Below are 18,141 nucleotides of genomic sequence, written 5' to 3' on the forward strand. Positions count from 1 at the left end.
GAATAGTGTCCATTGATTCCACCACATCAAACTCACTTCCTCTTCACAGAGCCCCTCGCATGTCTCTTCCTTGGGGTTTTTTGTGAGTGAGAGAGTGTGCGAGCACGCATCCATAGATTCTGTTCGAACAAAGAAAATCCATCCAAGATGAGAATTTATACAACTTTCATGTCTCCTCTGACAGTCACGAATGAACTGCCAACCGGAGAGAAATCTTGGACCTATTTTTTTTTTTTTTTGACGCTGATTGAGAGTGACTGGTTATTTCAGGGCACAGCAACAGTTTCTTTAGGCTAGGAAGGTCATGTTTACGTTGACTGATGAAACGACGCTAGCATCAGGAACCTTCCACACGAACGCACAGAAGATGCATAGATGATTTGACCTCAGACCCGTGGTATTACGCCAGAAATTGTGGTATGACCTGCTCCTTTCTGAGAGCACCGAGAGCGCCTCAGCGCACAGCGACGGTAGTATCAGTGTGAGATCTCCTGAAGAGGAATGGAGCTGTAATGTCATTTATCTACAGGCCTCTGTTAACGTTTGCTCCCAGGGAAGTACGAAATTGAGATAAAAGCTGGTGACCAATCGAGTGTCAGCCTGCCTAGTGCCTGGCTGCGCTGATGACGTGCTGATAAAAGCGACAGATGAGAACACATGCTACGTCTTCAGATCTCAGTGGCTTCATTTATCCAGGGATCTGCATGGCATATTAGTCGGCAAAGCTTGCAAACGTTATACCAAAATCAATACTGGGATGACTGATTTGCTCCTTTTTTTTTATTATAGGTCTGGTCGTAAAGATAAGTATGAGTCATTATCAAGAACAGCATAACTTCCCAGATTTAACATTAACGAGGGCCTTTGAGTCTTTGGTTTCATTAGTGGCAGTCTTGTTTATGAATGTGTATTGGTGGTCCAGAATAGTGACATGGGCTTTCACTGGGAGCCATAAACCACCTCTCCTCGGGGCTAATGTCCAATCTAGACAATGGACTTCGATCCAGTTGGTTATAAATATAATTCTTTAAAATATTGTTTCACTTTAATAATATATTACCTTTCAACACAACATATGTTTCCAGTAACGTGTTTTTTGTTAACATATTCGTTGGCTGGCGAAGTCTTCTAGATCTACGGCCAGTTTTTTTTTTCTTCTTCAATAGCACTTCTAAGTTCTGTGAATCACACTATGTGAGCACTGGACATCTGAATAGTTTAAAGTAGACCCAGCTAAATCTTCCTATTAAGAATTCTAGGACATGCTTATCTAAGCTTCCGTTCTTTTATGCCTCTTCTCTGCTGGTGATGTACTGTACCATGCAACCATTTATTCATTTCTACTATTGGTCTTTTTTAGACTACAAAAAAGGTGATTGAACGTCTTGACCAAAATCTTGACTAAATACTTTTACTAATAAATACTTGTCAGCCCTACCTGGATTGACTGACCGTTGACTAAGCCTTTTCGCCCGCAGTTACAATTTTTGGAAACCAACAAAGCAGGCGTTACATTTTAAGCCAGCGACTGTCAATTTTGTCGGCTGAAATTGCTCATTTGAAACTGTCACTGGCAGATTTGACCAGCTGTAGCTGGCTACCTAATTAGGCTAACGTTAGCTCCATGGATTGGTTCAAAACGCTGTCTTCGGTTCACTTGTTCACTTGTGAATGTTTTTACATTCAACACAAGAGAAAAGTTTTTTTTAGGTTACGGCTAACCACTGTGTTTGACAAATCTAACACTAAGTCTGGTGACATTGGCTATGGTTGCTAATCCAATAGAGCATAATACAAAGTTGCTAACATTAGCCTACGCTCTGATAGCACCAAGGGGTGGATTCCACACAGTGGAGAATTACTACTGAGTGGATGTGCTAGTCATAAACAGGGCTTTTGTTTCATGAAATGTAACCCCATAAACAAAGCTATTTATGAAATGGCCTTGAAAGTTACATTTGGTTACTACTGTACTGCCCTACAAAGGCAAAAGACCTTAACTCGCCAGAGTGTGAAACTGAGAAAAATGACTTTAAAGTTATCTTAATGTCCTGACAATTGAGTTATAGGTATAATATTGTAATTTTCACATTTTGTAGTGTAGACCTGTGTTAATCTTATCTACAAAAAAATTTGAACTCAAATTTGACCTTTGACCCTTTGTCGGAAGTTACTGTATTCTGCCTTAGCATTGCCCACAAAATGACAATCGGTCATACCAAGGCAAAAGACCTTAACTTCTATTTTATAGCACAATGTTATGATAACAATGATAAATTTTACTTAAAATGTAAGCAATATTAATCCTATTGCACTCACTATGATAAAAATGGCTTCACATTTATCAACATCATATGAAAATGATATATCAATACTTTTTTTCTGTATTTCATAAACAGGCAGTCACATGATTGATTCACACACTCTGACAGACATCAGAATTAAGCATGAGTGTTTTGATGTTTTAATGCATATAAAGCATGTTCTTCGTTTGGATATGAGGTACTAATTTAGACTCATTGCAAGAATGAAGACATGAACATAAAGATGCCGTCATTCACGTGCATATTAAGTAGCCACGTTGGTTTGTTTTGATCTTATAATACTTTCATAGATGCTCTGCAGAGAGCATGGTTAGTTTAGCCAGCAGTTAACTTCACAAGAATTTGTCCACATTTCAAGATTTGTGGCAAACTAAGAAACAGTTAGACTACAAACCGACAGCTTTTATTTTAGCTTCTTTGTTAAAATTCGCTATTTAGAGTAGAGAATAGCTGTGTTTGTGTAAACAGCGCGTGGAGAGTGGACTGCGCCCAGACAGAGATTTAAATATATCGCTTCCTACACGTGTATGCCTGTAGACAGGTGAGTGGGTATTGATACGTATTTACTTTTAGGTTTTATTGTAGCCTACTTACAGTAACGAGCGTAGCAATATTTTTCCCAGTCAGGTACATGTGCTGCGCGTCAGCGTCGTCCTCTGCTGTGCGTGCGTGCGTGCGTGCGCAGTGCGAGCATCGCATTTACAGAGTACCTTGAAGTACCATGAAACTAAGACAAAGAACCGTAACTGATGTTATGTTACGGTATTCTGCCTTGGCTTCTCTACGGCTTTTGAAGTTACGGCAAAGACAACACATAATTTTCTCCCCAAAACAATAAAATTGACTCAAGATATTTGTTCACATGATAAAGCAGATCTTTAATATTCCAAAAATGACAATAACTCATTTTCGACCATAATTGAGTTACGGTCTTTTCGCTTTGCACGGCAGTGTAGGTAGTAAGCTAATCATGCTAACGATTGCATCTCACGTTGGAGCAGATAAAAACCCTGTTCAACCCATTCCTTGCACTTTTGCTTGTGTTTTTGGTATTAGAGTGGCTTTAAAAAAGACACCACCCTTCAAACTCTCAACTAAAAGCAAAGTATTGCTCTTACTACAGCTCCATACACGCTACCTCAACAGAGAAATCCAAAGCGTGACAGGCCTGCCCTAACTAGTTCGTTAGTTGCTAAGCTATGATTGGACAATCTCTGTTCGTCAAAGGCTTTCATGCACAGTTGGCACCAAATACACCTTAAAAGAATTTAAAACAGAAACAGGTCTTACCTTAAAGTCACAAATGCACTTCACCATGTTTCCAATTCTTAGACACTCCCCATCGAACTTGCAGGCGTTGGTGTCGCACAAGAACAGGTCCGTGTCCCGGTCATCAAAACCTGGAGGACCAAAGCCAACAAGAGACTGGTGACTAAATGTTTCTCTGTTCAGCCCTCAAGCAACCCTAACCTGAGCCCCCGTCCAGGGTCGTCCGTAACGAGTGGGTACCATTAGTCACGGCTCCCACAGCACAAAGCACTCTTAGATCATATACTGTGCACTTTAAAAAAAAGACAATACTAGTACACATGCTTGTCCTTAGCTGCCAGAATGATGAAATACATTTAAAAAACACATGTCTCTGGAGGGATGAACAAAAGATATTTCTTCATTTTCATTCATCATGTTTTGGTGATTGTGGTAGACAGCGCTGTTGAATACGTCGGTCCACAGACTCCCATAGGTGTTTAATAGAGGAGACATCTGGTGACTGTAGAGGCCATAGAATATGATTCAAATCATGTTGTGACCTGTATGGAAGCATCTGCATCCACCGTGTTTCTCTACTAATTTGTTCCGGTTTTTCCTGTGCTATTTGTTTGTGTACAAGGAGGCTGACTCTGGGGCGTTGTCCTGGAGAAGCAAACGTGGGATATGATCCGATTCAGGCTGCGTTAGGGATCTCAAATGACTCCAACAAAGCATCCTGAATCAAATCAAAGAGTCACATGGGCATGAGACTAGACTGAGCTCGGGGCTATTATTCTACCTGAACTGATTGCTTACAAAAAGCAACCCTATGTACATGCAGGGCTTTTGCATTTCAAAGTACATATGTCTACAGCAAATTTCGACAGAATTCCAGCTGACATGATAGAGCTGGACATTATAGTTATGAAAGCATTATCAATGATCCATGTAAGGGCCTATTTATCCTACAGTATAAACTCCTTAATGTCAAGGTAAAAGAAGCAAAGGTGATGTTTTATTCCCTGTTTGCTGTAGATGTAAATTCAAATGACTGGGGAAACAGTTAAACTCATTATGATACGATACTAAAGTTACTGACACAGGCCACATTTCCAGCAGCATACATTTTTTTATCAAACCCTATGACTTGATGGAATCCAATGAAGAAAACATACTCTGTGCTTATTTTGATGATGCATTACTAATTGAATTGCACCCTGTTTTGGGATGTTGTGTAGTAATGGAAGCCACTTTTTTTTCTTCTGATTCTCAGTTTGTTTTGACTGCTTATGTATTTGCAGGGCTTAGTGTAAAAGTCATTATTATGCATCTGTAAAATCTGCTACATCAGCTTTAAGAGACACTAGAGCCTGACTGATATACCAGTTATATAGGCTTATCACAGATATGCCAAACAGAATTACAGTATATTCATGAATAATAGGCTGCTTTGCTGTTTTTAGTTAACCCTGATTTTTTTTTAACATATTTTTGTTGTATAATTCAATTCAGTTCAATTCGTCTCATTTGAAGGATCCTTGCCAAAACTCTTTGTGAATATGTTAATGACAAAGACATATAGGACATGTACTTATCACACTTTTACACTCAAGCGTGAATATTGCTGTTGGCCTTTTATAGTCCATCGGTCAAGCTCTAGTCTTTACACGCAGGGCAAATAAACAGATTAAAGATTAAACGTGGCTACATGTCTTACACTGACACAATTTAACTAAAGCCCATGGCACGTGTGTTTCTTTCAAAGCATGACGTTGCTGGCACAAATATGCAAATACTTCTTTGAATCTCAGTTTCTGAAGAAGTTACAAAGGTGTCTTCTAACCATGCTCGCAAATAAAGAGCAACAGGGCCACTGCAGCAAAAAAAAAAACAGAACTGTAGAAACTGATAAGATAACTGGATGTGGCACCTTATTTGTTATTGTGTGTGCTGGTTTAAGGTAATTAAGTAAAACCTAAGATAGAATTTTACTTAAAGTGTGGCTTTCCGGCTGCATTACGGCTTGGTAGTTTTAAACATTTATATCATGTTTCATTAAGCATTAAATATGACAAATATTGTAATTGAAGAAGAGCCTGAAGTCTGGAATGCGTGGTATATTTGGAATTTAGAGTGAGGAAAGATACTTATCTTTGATGTTCAAAGATGAGCAATGTGTGTTTTTTTCCCTTTATTTGTCTCAGTTCATGCTTTGTAGCCTTATGGAAAATTGCTTAAAGCTAGGCATGCAAAGTATCAGTGGTGGAATGTAACTTAATATATTTCCTTAAGTACAAATTTGAGGTACTTGTACGTGACTTGAGTCTTTTCTTTTCATGCCACTTTCTACTTCTACTCCACTACATTTCAGAGAGAAATATTGCACTTTTTATTCCACTACATTCATCTATAACAGCTTTAGTTACTTTATAAATTAAGATTTTTGCACACAAAACACAGTTTATAAATATGATTTATTATAAATTAAACTACCCAACAATATAATGGCCTACAAGTCCAGCTGAAATGATTAAACCATTAAACACACAGAACTGTTTGGATCGTTTCCAGTTTATATTTTTTCTGCATTTAGTACTTCTACTTTTAATACTTTAAGTACATTTTCCTGATGATACTTACATACTTTTACTTAAGTAACATTTTCAATGCAGGACTTTTACTTGTATTTTTACAGTGTGGTGTTAGTACTTTTACTTAAGTAAAGGATCTGAATACTTCTTCCGCCACTGCAAAGTATTTTACCTAGGTGACTCTGATCAAGTGGATATGAATTAAAAGTGTTGAGGCACAGACATCTCTTAAAAGTAATAGAATTAAATGTCAGATTATTTTCATTAACTTTATTTAACCAGTATAAACAAAAAACTCCTAATTGAGTGCTAAACTGATCTCCAACAGGTATTCTCTGTTGGCACGCCGTCCTCTATATGGAGCACAAATGTCAAGTTCAGCTTGCTAACAGCTCTCCTGCAGCTGCTACCATGTCACTGTCAGGCTCAAAGACGCCTCAGCATGCTTTCTTACAATGTTACACTCTCACTGTGCTACCCACTAGCCCAGCATTAGGTTTGCACGATATGAGGAAAATATCTAATTGTGATTATTTTGACTGATACTGTGATTGTGACATGATTCTGCTAATGCTTGCTCTTGGGGGAATTATTGGAATTGTTGGGGCTTTGTAAATTATAGAGTGTGGTCTAGACCTACTCTATCTGTAAAGTGTCTCACGATAACTCTTATTATGATCTGATACTATAAATAAAATTGAATTGAATTCACGATATTGGAGGGAATGGCCATTTTTGTTTAATTGTTCTAGTTTTCAAAATTAATTTTCTTTTAATTAAAGAAAAAAATAAAATGATTATAGTGTGATTTTTTTTTTTCTGCAAGGATCTGTACCAAACAAAGATTTTTTTCTTTAGTCTGTAGGACAGGATTTGTAGGCCGGGACGTCTCTGCAGCACCACAATACATATTTTGCCTTTAATAAATATTGCGCCCCCCTGTGATTTGGATAGTGCACTAGTCCACATTGCGATTTCGATAACATTGCGTTTAGTTGTGCAGCCCTACCCAGCATGTAGCTCTACTGTGTGTTTCATGTCATACTTGGCCAAGGTTTTTGACGTCATTCAGGTAGTTTCATTCAAATAACAGCCACCATCCAATCTAGATCAGCAAAAACACAATAAACTACAATTACCGCCTCGCAGGTGCATGCCTCTGTTAACCAATCAATTTGCAGTTTACCACAGTTTACCACATTAGTGTCACCAATTCAGTATCCGACCAAATGTCTCCCCTTCTGTTCCTGAGTTATGGCGTTGAATAATGGCCAGAAAAGGGTTTTTTCCTGAACATTATGTCACTGTGAAGTTGACCTTCCACCTTTGGGATATAAAATGTCATTGTTTTCTTATTTTTAATCTATAAGACATTTGTGTGAAATGTTGTCATATCTGTATGAGTTCTAGAGCTATGACCAAAAATGTGTTATGTGAGGTGACTACTAAAATCTTATCAGTTCATCCTTGAGTCCAAGTGGACATTTGTGTCACATTTGAAGAAATTCCAATAAAGCCATTCCCGAGATATCGTGTTCACGAGAATGGAACGGATGGCCAGACGGACAACCCGAAAACATAATGCCTCCGGGCGCGGCTATCGCCAGTGCGGATGCATAAAACAACTAAAAAGAAACGTACAAGTTTTACTGTATGAGTGACGGTAACTTCCAGATCATCAGAAAAGAGCACTTTGAAACCACCTTTATAGTTTTAATCTTCAGCAGTTTTAATTCTCGTCAAATAAAAAGTTTAATGAAACTCAAAATGAACCCCACTGCCCTGGTAGAAAAGGCACAAAAAAAAAAAAATGAAAAAAAAAGAATATACAGTACAGGCCAAAAGTTTGGACACACCTTCTCATTCAATGCGTTTCCTTTTTATTTTCCTGACTATTTACATTGTAGATTCTCACTGAAGGCATCAAAACTATGAATGAACACATATGGAATTATGTACTTAACAAAAAAGTGTGAAATAACTGAAAACATGTCTTATATTTTAGATTCTTCAAAGTAGCCACCCTTTGCTTTTTTTATTAATAAGGGAAACAATTCCACTAATTAACCCTGACAAAGCACACCTGTGAAGGTAAAACCATTTCAGGTGACTACCTCATGAAGCTCATTGAGAGAACACCAAGGGTTTGCAGAGTTATCAAAAAAAGTAACAATGTAAATAGTCATGAAAATAAAGAAACACATTGAATGAGAAGGTGTGTCCAAACTTTTGGCCTGTACTGTGTATGTATATATATATTCTCAATGTCCTCAGATTTGGACTCCTTACCATTTACAATGCGATTTTCACAGACAGATAGATAATGGACATTTAGACTTAGCACCTTCAGTAACCGATGCCCCTCTCCACTTCTAAAAGCCCTCCTTGGCATGGAACAACCTATCAGACAATAAAACCCCATGGAAAAGAGGCCCAATGTCAAAACGAACCTGCTATTTGCCAGAGTCCTGAACGACCATAAAGTGCGAGCTCTCTGTGCAAATATACAATCATCGAGCCAAGAACAGTGACATGAGAGGTCTCGACGCTTGGAGTGCATGGATGGAACAAAGCCCTCAGCCCAAAGAGGGCCATACCAGGCAATCTGGATAGCCACAAAATAAATTGGCACCCAGGCAACTGGCATGGCGATACACACAGGAGAGAGGCACTGTTATGATGACAATCATACTACTGGCCAGGTGTATATAAATGATTGGAAAATATCAGATCCTTTTCACACCAGCTGGTGAACTCTTTGTAAGATGGGAAATGTGTTTTTTTTGTGTGTGAAATCACTCCAAGCTACTAATTTGCTAGTTTGATAGTCTTTTTTTTTTTTTAAAGGTTTTCTGGACAGCAAATTATGGAAAACCAAAACAACAAGCAATTGTTTCTAAATGAGACAGGAATAAAGAAGAATGTCGTACAGCATGTCAACAAAAACTATCGGCTTAGCATCGCTAGCGTTAGCCTTAGCCAACTCATTCACCGCTAACGGAGCGAGCTGGAAAATCAAACTTTTCCTGAACCCCGTGGGAAGGAGGGCCACAACATCACGGCCACCAAAAAAACTCAGCAAAGACTGTTCTTGCTCGGGCTTTAACTTCTGGATATTCGGCAGCGTTGCCACAACGGACCGAATGGCTTCACTCGCATCTTTCTCCGCCGCCATTACGGAACTACAACTCAAACTAGCGCACGACCTCAACGTCATCGTTCTCAGCCACGCCCTCTGTTCGCTGATTGGACCGCCAAATATTTGGCTGGAGAAAACCCGAGAATATACCGCAAAACCCAGACGGAGTACTGAAGGAAAATGAAAATTGAGCGGAAGTACATAGGAGGGCGGAGCCAGGCTACCTCCTCATGCCATTAAACTGTCTTCTTTACCAAGAAACAGATGTGGAGCTTGGACATCTTCAGGAGTAACCAAGTAGAACTGTGTATTAGTTGTTAAAAAAAATAAAAACAAAATAAAAAAACATTCCCGAACAGTGCAATCAAGGCGTATAGATAAAATAAAAGAACATTTGTCTACTGTCCACTAGAATAACAAAAATGATTGTTTCTGTAAACTGTTTACAGGTACGCAAGTGATGTATCCCCTTTTGTTATGGACGTCAAGCTTCTGAATGAAACAAATGCAACAAATAACAGAATTAATGTCCCAGATGAGCACCTCTCAGAAACATCAGGGCCAACAGGGTTTCAGCTTCTAAGAAAACTCAGTACATATCTCAATTAGTTATATGACAATGATTGCTTTAAAGCGAGCACAAATATAGATTTACAGTACTGGTACAACCTGAGAGGCAATTTCTCCTATTTGTCAGTTAAGGGCTTAGGGAATGCAATGTTCTGTCACTGTAATAAATGACACGCAATCACCCTGCCATGCAAGTTAGTTTTCATCATCTAAGGGACATTGTCTTTTACCAATTTTGCAATCTGAGTGCATGCATTTGGAAAACATCAACATCACTTTTAACATGATTTGTTGTAAAAAAACAAAAAAACAATTTCTTTAGCCTGACAGCTCTGAGCACCCATTGAGTTTTTAGAGTGTAACATCCACATGTGCACCATTTAACAAACTAAAGCATTTACTGTTGTTCTGTCTGGAATCCATTTCTGAGCTGGAAGTCAGTTCTGACAACTATAGAGTGCCTGTCTAAAGACCCTGAAATAATAGAGGATTGTGTAGTAAAAGAAAAAGAAATCACACAAGTGACAGTAAACATTGCAAAACACTTTCTTCTTTCCTTCCAACATTTGGGCTTAAATATCCTAAACTTTAAATCATGACTAAACAACATTGGTATGATAAGAATGATCTTTAAATATGAGCATTTCCAATATGCAGACATATAATCACCCACTGACATAAATCAACCATAACTGCCATTATCTGGGAGTTTTGGAAGAACTGAATATCAAAGAAGTCTTGATAAGTAAGTCTTAATAATTAATCTGTATTCAATCATTTAATTTGATGTGAAATACTGCAGCACTGTCATAATTGTTAAATACTAAACAATGATTCAAAATCAGGGGGCTGAAAGAGCAGCTTTTTGGTTGGCATCATAAAATATCGATATATTGCCCAGCCCTACCATACGCACATGACGGACCAGAGTCTTATGAGTCTTCTAGGTTGTAAAGGGACGGGGTTGAGCTGTAGTGTGAGAAGAACCAGTGGACATGTAGGCAGGTGTCTGGGTGAGTGTCCGTCATTCGCTACTGTAACGGTTAGAGGAGAGCCGCTATGAAGGTAACGCGGGACGAAGGTAACGCGGGACGAAGGTAACGCGGGACGAAGGTAACGCGGGACGAAAGTAATGCGGGATGAAAGTAACATCGGACAAAAGTAAAGCAGCCATTTTCTTCAAGCCCCTTCGAGTCTGACATGCCTATGTCAGCACACACAGTGCGCAACACCTACCAGAACCTCGAAATATCTCGTGGATAGGCCTACGTTAAACTTTTGTGGCGTTTTACCCAGAAAGCTGTTTTGAATCATGTTACAGACAAGCTGTCTTTTTTTCTTTCTTTTTTTTAATGACAAGTTGTGTTTACTGTTTTCATAGTTCTATAGTCAATATAGTTTCATAGTTACTTGTTTCATTCGGCAGATCCTGACTGATTATTATTATTGATTATTTAGTACTATAACCCATCCTGAAGTTTGCCGTGTCAGAGTTGTTCAGCAATTGAGGTTTAGCTGTCGGGTCGAAAGATGTTTAACAGATGTTTCTTTCGTCCCTCCACAGTAAGTGCTTCTTTTTCCCCCAACGCTAATTCAGTCACACTGTGCGTGTTACAGCATTCATTATGCCATGTGTATGTCATATTTCGTATTCATATTTTGACTGGACAAGTGTGGGTGCGGTGTCTCTTCTGAGGCGGGCTCTGAGGGAGCAGAGCACTCCACCTGCCACAACTGTGATAATGAATAAACAAAAAATTTTTTTTTTAAATAAAAAAAAAATAAATTTTTTTTTTTTTTTTATTTTTTTTGTTTTTTTTTTTTTTTTTTTTTTTTTTTTTTTTTTTTTTTTTTATTTTTTTTTTTTTTTTTTTTTAAAAATTATTTTAATTTAAAAAAATAATTTTAAAAAATAATTTTATTTTTTTGCATTAAATATTTTGGCAATTACCAATTAACAATGACATTGTCAGACAAGAATAATAAGAATAAGAATAATATCAACAATTCAAGTTTATACCATTGTGTTACTTTTGACCCAACCGTGTGTTACTTTCCTTCTAGCATATCCTAGTATATCCATGACCTTTCATTTCTGGGATTGTTCAGGTGCCAGATGTCCGTTACCTTCCTCTTTCTTTGTGTAGGCTTTTTAAACTTTGGTGGATTTGTAAGGACTATGGTTAACTGCTCCTCAGATCTCTGCAGGGTAAATCCAGACAGATAGCTAGACTATCTGTCCAATCGGAGTTTTCTGTTGCACGACTAAAACTACTTTTGAACGTACACATGTTCCACCAAAACAAGTTCCTTCACAAGGCTATTTTGCAGAGGCACCGTGGCTCTGTCGGGGCCATGCGTCGGGCACTTAGCGCCGCTCAAGACGATTGTGATTGGTTTAAAGAAATGCCAATAAACCAGAGCACGTTTTTCTCCCATCACGGAATGCTGTGTGGACTAGCCAGACCCTCCTCCGCAGCGCGGTGGAGGAAGGTCTGGCAATGCGAGACTACTTTTGTTCAGACCGACATGGTCGAAAGTAGCAATGCGCAACGTCGTGAGTTGTTAATCACAACAGAAAGTCGTAGTTTCTGTCGTTGACGTTTTTATTTAGTTTTTTTTAAATGACGTTTATCTGAAAAGTGTTATGTTTGTACCGCCTCTCCTCGAGGGATAGAAAGAGTAAGAGAAAGATGGTTCAGATGTAGCAATGGGCACAGAAGCTAGCCAAGTTTGTTTTTGCCTGTTAGGAAAACTATGGAATCGATACCCTGATAGGCAGCGTGATTAAAAAAAAAAAACTGTGAAATGCTAACTATAACTAGCAAAAAAGACCAACTTAATATATGACAACTGACATGTCACACTGCCACCTGTGGGGAAACTGACTCCAAAATTCCCACAAAAGAAAAAGCTTTTTTTCTCTGAATTCCCGCCATTATGGCTTGTAAACTTCTATACCCTGCCCTATCCTATCCTAAAGTAAAAATTCTGTAATCAGCAGAATAATCAATTATACCAAGAAACAGCTCTTTATATATATATATATATATATATATATATTTTTTTTTTTTTTTTTTTTTTTTTTATTTTTTATTTATATATATATATATATATTTTTTTTTAACATTTACTAGACTCTAGAAATGGAACAGACTCTAATTCCTACATCGTTCACATTACAAAGAACAGTTGTAGAGAGGGTGATGGTTCGAGATATAACATCTAAACAGTGGGAGGAGCAAATATTCCTGTGCAACAGCAATCACATATGATAAATAATTGTGTGGTATTAATAACAGGATATTCATCAACCGTCATTGTTTGCATGTGTATCTTGGTGGTACGAGGCGTGGTGTTATTGTTATTTGTACTTTTTGACATTGTATGATCCCTTTTAATATATTACTATTACTATTATTATTAGGGTGAGGCTATTTGCACCCCTGGTACAATTAGCACTGTATGCTATTTGTACCCTGGTGCAATTAGAAATGAATGCTATTCGTACCCCGCCTGTGCACACAGCAATGTGTTCTATTAATACCCCATCTGGTACAAATATCAATGTATGCTATTTGCACCCCTGTGCATTTACAGTACCTTGGCATATAGTTACACACAGTTATCCATACTACTCATGTATTACACCTTTTTGGAATATTATCGCCCTGACATTCTTACCCTAACCATAACCAATCCCACTCCTGTTGCCTAAACCTAACCAACCCAACCAGAGCAGGCATATTCATGAGTCTTCCCATACCACCCTGCAAAAAAAAAAAGTCAGGGCCCGCATGCAAATTATCTAATCCAAAATTAAAAAAATAAGATCACCTCACAGTGGAATCAAACTCCAAACTCCCATACCAAAGGTAAGCACACTAACCACTCACCTAGCAGTTCTTACAGAACATTATATAACTGTTTATTACTTAATTGGTTTCTTCAAGCCTCGGTTGCTAGGTAACGGTACTGTATACAAAAAATAGGTACTAGCTAACAAACTAACGGTTGTATGCTTTCACTGAAGACAGAAAGCGCAACTGTAGTATCCATTTTCTGCTAGAAATTCAATTGTTATAAACTTTAGAGACAAAACTTTGCCAGTTTCTGCGGTCATGGAAGATGAACATCCGCCATGATTTCGGTGCACGCGAGCAATGTGTTTTTGTTGTTACGTCACAGGGTGTGAATAGCTCAGCTGTGTGGCCGAGGCTATTCGTACCGGGGGTGCAAATAGACACTCCGTTATTATTGTTATACATATGTTATTTTATCATGTACACAGATTAGAATGACATCTTTTTCTTTCTTCTACAAAATGTTAATGCGTGCTGGTTGATGGGTTAGAGGCCGGGAAAACTTACACTTCCTGCTCCTGGCCTGCCGTTCCAGGAGGAGATTACAGTGAGCTGAATAATTAACGAAAACAAGCTGGCAAACATCAAATATTGAAAAGGTGATGTTTATATGCTGACGATTAAGATGGCAAGCGGAGCACTTACTTGTCTAAAAGAGAGTTTGTCAGCCAAATGCATCTCCTCCTACCTACCTACCTGGAGTTTCAGAACACTAAGAAGAACCAGGAGTCCTCCCCCCTGTTTTAAGCATTGTTCTGATCAATAATTAAGTAGACTAAATTATTAATGAAGCCTGAACAACCACAGTGCTGAGACATCCTTTCTTGACCTCTCTCAGGTCTTTTTTTTTTCTTTACCTTTGCAACAGGTTTTCAAATGGTTGTCACGGAGAGAATTATAGTTCATCCCCTCATTATGTTATTAAAAGGCACAATAACCCAAAGCACTAAAATCATAATCAGAACAGGTACTTTAATTAACAGCAAGTCTGAAAATAAAGCCTTTTCAGTTAAATCCCTGAAACGCGCTCAATGATGCAGCCAGTCGCCAATTTGACACTTTTGATCCCTTTTGATTAGACACCCCCCCCCCCTCCAGTGCCATGTCTTGTTCAGTTCCCTGGTGCTGTTTCCTTTCAGAGGTGTGGACCTGCATGCAAGAGGAGCACTTTTGACCTCTGTGTTGAAAAATCTTGGAAGCAGATGGCCAATTCTCTCCAGACTACTGGTAATTCACTCCACTTGATGGGATTTACAGGGGGGCTTTGCATATTCTGCACTCATCCCTGTCACTTTCAACTATCAAAGAATCAGAGTAAACAAGAGCTGGAGGGGGGGGTTCAGTGAAGGAGGGATTGTGGTCACTGTACAGACATTTTGTAAGGTATAGCATGGGGTAAATACATCGGGGAGTTGACATTCATACACTACCACCATTACAATACTGTAATCTGTGAAGAACTATAATTCTGATGAAAATGAAACTGAATTGCACGGATTAAAACTGGTATTTTGGGAGGCATTCAGCAAGAGATGAATATTAATATTCTCAGCTTCAACTTGTTTTTGATATGGATGAATAAAATGGCAAAAAGACATGAGCTGATTTTTGGCCAAAGTCTGCAAGTGCACCTATTAAAGATAACACAGACTTCGCTCATTTATCTAAAGAGATACAAGCCAAAAATGACAGGCACAATGCCACCAATGGTTTGACTGTGATAATTACACAACGTTTTGAATACATGGTCAACTGTGCTGGATGGATATACAAAAGAAATGGTCCAATTTGTTTGAAAAGAGTTGACTTTCCATGGTCATTTACATGTATAGAAACTAGTTAATAAAATGAATGGAGCACCAACTTTTCCATGTAGATACATTATTAACGTTACAAGACCTCAGCCACCGCATTGCTTATTTATTAAGATTTGGCTGTTTGGTTTAAAAATGCCCTAAAGCTACACTAATTAATATGTTTCATAAGAAAAATATGAAATGGCTAGGAGTATGTGAAAGGTTAGTTTGTGTTATTGTGTGACTTTAGTGTTTTAAAAGGACAAACAAACTAACCGATAGGCCTGTAACAATTCCAAATGTTGCTGTACAATTAATTGTCTCAGAAATAACTGACAATATTATTGTCTCTTTCAGTCAAATTTTACTAAAATGTTTATTTATTTATTACTTTTGTCACCCAGATCATGTAGCAACACAAGTACACAGCCTATGAAGTAAACCCTGCCTCGTTATTATCATAAAAACACTGAATTCTTTTCTTAAATAAACATGAAATTGACAGTAGAGACGGTGTTGTCTCGTGTCGTATGATCATTAACGACTTTAACACTTGAGTAGATCATTCATTTCCATACAGGTTTAGTGGCTTGACGGTTAACGGTGAAGTAGGGGATTTGATTATTTTGGCGACGGTAATGTTAATATGTTGGAAGTTAGCAGTAGACTTAATTAACCTGACCCAGGGTGCTGTGTCTGCCCGGTTCAACTCTGAGATGCTCTCGCATTGCACATCGCTGTGAGGGAATAATCTCTGAGATTACGTTATGTTCTGCCAGCTCACAGCAATTTAATAGACATAAATGCATAACAAATGCAGGAAAACAGTCAAAGGCTGTAACACCCCCCAGGCGTTTGCGTGTGATGTGCAGGTTACCTTCCCCCCCCAAACACGGACACACATACAGTACAGGCCAAAAGTTTGGACACACCTTCTCATTCAAATGCGTTTCCTTTTTATTTTCATGACTATTTACATTGTAGATTCTCACTGAAGGCATCAAAACTATGAATGAACACATATGGAATTATGTACTTAACAAAAAAGTGTGAAATAACTGAAAACATGTCTTATATTTTAGATTCTTCAAAGTAGCCACCTTTTGCTTTTTTATTAATAAGGGAAATAATTCCACTAATTAACCCTGACAAGGCACACCCCTGAAGTAAAACCATTTCAGGTGACTACCTCATGAAGCTCATTGAGAGAACACCAAGGGTTTACAGAGTTATCAAAAAAAGCAAAGGGTGGCTACTTTGAAGAATCTAAAATATAAGACATGTTTTCAGTTATTTCACACTTTTTTGTTAAGTACATAATTCCATATGTGTTCATTCATAGTTTTGATGCCTTCAGTGAGAATTTACAATGTAAATAGTCATGAAAATAAAGAAACATTGAATGAGAAGGTGTGTCCAAACTTTTGGCCTGTACTGTACATACAGATACGTCTCGCTTTATTAGATAGAAAGTCTGCCTATAAGTGGCATCACGCTCTGTCTGCCACTTGTTGTCTGTAGCTGGTTGTGCTTTGCATGTGTGGGATTCTGAGACATCCTTAAATTCAGGAATTGTCATTTGTTTATTCAAAGTCAAAGACAGTCCAAAGTAGTGCCACTTTGCACATTTTTGTGGGTCTGAGGTGTATGTCACATTTTAGCTGCCAAAGCTCCGCTGCTTTCTTCGACCCTCTCTGTCTCTGGTCCTGCGCTGAGCTCAGTCAGTGTGAAGCGTGAGCGGGGGAGTGGCCAGCGGCTAGAGCGACAAAAGCCAATGTGTGCTTCTTTTACCGACGATATCTTTTGCATTTCTAATCCAAACAACGTCAAACAACTGCGCTTACTCGTGCCCGTAGCAAGACACCTGTCGAGTTTGAAGTCCATCGGACTAACGGTTCGAGAGGTATGCACATAACACACACACAGACAGACGTTGCTGCAATTTATAGATAGATAATCCTGACGTACTATCTTCAGACAAAGCAAAACTTTGCTGATATTAATAAAGATGCTAGCACTGACACAGGATCCAGCCATGTTTGTGGGTGGTGATGGCACAGTGGATGTGATGCATGTCTTTGGTGTGGGAGAACTGGGTTCAATTCCCACTGCAATACATCAACCAATGTGTCCCTGAGCAAGACACTTAATCCCTAGTTACTCCAGAGGTGTGTGACCTCTGAGATATATGTATATATATATATATATATATATATATATATATATATATATATATATATATATAGCAATTGTAAGCTGTTTTGGATAAAAGCGCCAACAAATGTAATGTTTGCCAAACTACACTGGCAGAGTGCAGCAAGGGCAAGTCTGTCAACCAAAACGCATCAAGTAAGCTAACCAATGCAATCGCTAATAAATAGCCGTTGACTGCAGGCCCATCAACATTGTTGAAGACATTATCCAGATAGCCTCAGGCGACACATTATACAAGACATCTTCGAGGGGAACTATTGTCACTAGAATTCATGAATTGTATGGCATTGAGAAGGCAAAGAAAGCAGATGACACAAGCTACATGTATGTTACTGACTGGAGACCACTGGACATCAGTATGCAACCATAACTACCTCGGTGTAGCGGCACACA

The 18,141-nt window shown here is 38.4% G+C and overlaps 1 protein-coding gene across 3 annotated transcripts in view; it reads right to left on the reverse strand.

Moving 5' to 3' along the window:
* The window catches only part of tmeff2a (transmembrane protein with EGF-like and two follistatin-like domains 2a), a 135,702-nt gene that overhangs the window by 110,989 nt on the left and 6,572 nt on the right, over window positions 1-18,141 (reverse strand). For all 3 annotated transcript variants that reach the window (XM_039818568.1, XM_039818567.1, XM_039818566.1), the window contains exon 2: window positions 3,615-3,724. In XM_039818568.1, coding sequence (XP_039674502.1) covers window positions 3,615-3,724 — 110 coding nt within the window. The remainder of the gene's footprint in view (window positions 1-3,614; window positions 3,725-18,141) is intronic.

The sequence above is a fragment of the Perca fluviatilis genome, chromosome 12 (assembly GCF_010015445.1).
Source record: "Perca fluviatilis chromosome 12, GENO_Pfluv_1.0, whole genome shotgun sequence".
NCBI lineage: Eukaryota > Metazoa > Chordata > Actinopteri > Perciformes > Percidae > Perca > Perca fluviatilis.